This window comes from Neltuma alba, unplaced genomic scaffold (assembly GCF_004799145.2).
Source record: "Neltuma alba isolate B1F8T4 unplaced genomic scaffold, ASM479914v2 tig00013715_pilon, whole genome shotgun sequence".
NCBI classification, from domain to species: domain Eukaryota; kingdom Viridiplantae; phylum Streptophyta; class Magnoliopsida; order Fabales; family Fabaceae; genus Neltuma; species Neltuma alba.
Genome location: NW_021637870.1, coordinates 34432 through 37625, shown reverse-complemented (window position 1 = coordinate 37625; position 3194 = coordinate 34432). Strand labels below are relative to the sequence as shown.

The following is a 3194-nucleotide window of genomic DNA, read 5'->3' as shown; positions in this document are numbered from 1 at the left end:
TTTACAATGAAACAATGAACATGAAATTCAAAGAAAACATTATTATCAACACAAAACTGAGAAATGGATAAGAGATTTTGAGAAATATTAGGAACATGAAGAAGTTGGGTAAGAAGGTATTTGCCATTTTGTGCGCTGAGGTGTCCAGTACCTGTCTTTTGTATAGGGAGTGGAGCTTCACTACCAACTTGCATAGATTCTTGACCATGGTATGGAATGGAGTGGATATTCAGATTTGAGAGGTCTGTAGTCATGTGATTTGTAGCTCCTGTATCAAGATACCAAAGTGTATTTTCCATAGCAGAAGGGAATATAGAGTAATTTGCAGAATAAGAATTGGTGGGAGGAGGCTGAAAGTTATGATCATAGCAACAAGGGCAAACAACCACTATGTGACCATGTTCATGGCACATTTGACAAATGTTAGTTATGGTGGTAGAGAAGAAAGAGGGTGTTGTATGACCACCATACTATCCATAAAAGTTTCTGCCACCTCTATAACCATGACCTTTGCTGTTGAAAGCAAATTGTCCTCCACGACCTCTATAGAAAGAGAAGCCACGTCCTTCTTGCTATGTAGGTGTGGGTAAGAGACCATGTAAAACTTTTACAGCGTTGGAAGTAATGTGAGGGACTTGAGTGCTAATATTTTGATTTTATCGAGCTTCACAGGAGAGAAGATGACTGAGGATCTCTTCAGAGGAAAGGACAGCTCGCCTTGTAGTAAGAGAGATAGCTATGGAATCATAGTTACAGCGAAGTCCACCAAGGAGATAAATGGGAAAAGCAACATTAGAAACTGGGTTTCTTGTAGCTGCTAGAGAATCAGCAAGAAGAATTGCATGTTGATGATATTCAGAAATGGACTCACCACCTTTCTTTAAATGAGTGAATTGTTGGTGGAGCTGAAGATATTTAGCTTGAGATTGTTGAGAGAACATGGTTTCCAGAGCTGTCCACATAGCTCTAGATGTCTTGTGTCTCATGACTTGAGCAATAAGCTTTTTTGATAGAGATGAAATGAGAAGAGATAGCACCAGTTGATCCTGCTTGAACCATTTGATATAGGCTAGATTGGGAGTGCCATCGGAGAATTTGGTTGGAGGTTGTGGATTGGAACCATCAATGTAACAGAAGTAACATTAGCCATAAAGATATGGTAACATTTGTGCCTTCCATATAAGATAATTGTCTTGGTTTAGTTTGACAGTGATGAAATGAGAGACATTGGGAGGGTTGGAGAGAGTGGTTTGGGAAGTGACAAGTCAGAAGTACCAGAGGAGGAAGAGACCAGGCTTTTTGTGGGATCTGTCACGACGGCATTGCCTACTACTCTGATACCATTTTAGTGGAAGAAGGAAAATAGAAGATAAAAGACATAACGGTAATAAATAAAGAGAGAGACATAATTCAGAAATGACTTTGTATCATTTCATGCTTTGAACAGTGCTACTACAGGGTATATATACAGAAAACTATTCTAGAATATTCCTAGAGCCAGTTGTACACAAACATGTGCTGTGAGTTACAATTTCAATTTTCACGTATGGTGCTGTGTTTGGGCTTTAGGCATGTGTATCTTGGGCTGCTGTTTAGTGATAGATGTAATTGGGCTTGTTTGTGTTCTAACAAAGGAAGAAGGAATAGTTATAATGGCAAAGAAAATCCAGAGTGAGATACGAAGGTTCTCGGAGAAAGGAGTGCTTAATGAAGCTGAGGCTTTGAGTGGTAAGTGGAAATCCATGGCGACTAGAGGAACAAGAGGGATAGGAATTGGTGGGTTTACTCGTTTTCGGGTTTATAAGACTGATTTTGGTTGGGGAAGACCAGTGAAAGTGGAGATAGCAACAGTGGATATGAATGGCTTGATCACAATGGCAGAAGGAAGAGAAGGAAATGGTGGGGTTGAACTTGGTTTGCTTCCTTATAAGAACGAGTTGGATTTATTTGCTTCTTCATTTCGTGATGCCATACAAGGTCTTCATTGGTTTTAATTACAAGAAAAATGATCACGGTTAATGACGTGCCAATATAGAAAAAAATTAGTGTGATTTAAGGTTTCTGCTGATGAAATGTAATAAATATGTTAAAATTTCTTTTAACTGTTTTCATTAAATAATGTAGTTTGCTTTCTTTAATTAGGAATTGTGCTCAATCAAAAATGAAGGTATAGTTGAAATTGAAAAGACAGCAAGTAATGTTGTCTCAAACTTATATAATGACAGATAAATATAATAAAAATTTCCCTTGAATGTAAAAATTAAAAAAATAGAGGAATTAGTGTCTAGATGTTTCTTTAAGCATTTGTAAAGCCCGTTTTTCTTTTTATATTGTACCTGTGTATGGATGTCAGCTTCTTATGTATTTTGGAGTTGCTATTGTACAGCGAAAGTCTAGAATAGTAAGCAATCAATAGAATACTTATTTTTACCCTAAAATTTTTGTCTATATGTGACTATGAAATAATCCAAGAGCCACTTTTTTTTGTTGGGGCCAAAAATCTAAGAGCCACTGACTCGTAAAAAACACATCGTTTGATCACTATTTTATCTTCTCTCGAAATTAGCAATGATTATTGAAATAGTCATGTATTAAAAGAGGAGTCTTCAGTCGCATTAACAGCCAGCGGATTGTTTAATAACGATTTCAAAATATGAAATTATTTAAGGGGAAAGCCCACTTGATCTTGTCTGACAGTAATGATGACATCAATCGGACAATTGGAGTAGCATAATGATGATGATGAGGAAAAATTGCAACAAGGTTCCAGCTAGCATAAATAAATACAAAAAAAAAGTTTTTTAAAATCATCAAATTATTCTGAAATCTCAAAAAATCTCGTCACAAAAGATTTTATTTGTTTAATTATCACATTGCCATTGTCTTTTTTTTTTTTAAATACGCATTAACAATTAAAAGTACAGTTGTTAATAATTTGAAGTATAAGAATTAACAACTATCACAATAGCTATTGACAATTCATGCATTATATTTTTGTGATGTGTTGAGAAAATATGTTATTAATACCTGCTGCGATAGTTGTCAATCATTACATCTTAATTTGTTCATGACTGCTTTTTTAGTTGTCACTGTATACTTAAAAAAAATAAGGGCAATTTAGTAATTAAAAAAATAAAATCTCTTTGTAAAGAGGTCCCTTATTTTAAGAGACTTATTTAATTTTTTTGAGTGAA

The 3194-nt window shown here is 35.2% G+C and overlaps 1 protein-coding gene across 1 annotated transcript; it reads left to right on the top strand.

Annotated features, from left to right (window-relative positions):
- Positions 1-1652: 1652 nt before the first annotated feature.
- Positions 1653-1994, top strand: LOC114738907 (phenolic glucoside malonyltransferase 2-like). The gene has a single exon (XM_028926970.1). The coding sequence runs from the start codon at positions 1653-1655 to the stop codon at positions 1992-1994; it is 342 nt and encodes a 113-aa protein (XP_028782803.1).
- Positions 1995-3194: the final 1200 nt, after the last annotated feature.

Coding starts and splice junctions, on each gene's coding strand:
- LOC114738907 (XM_028926970.1), top strand. CDS start 1,653: ATGGCAAAGAAAATCCAGAGTGAGATACGAAGGTTCTCGGAGAAAGGA.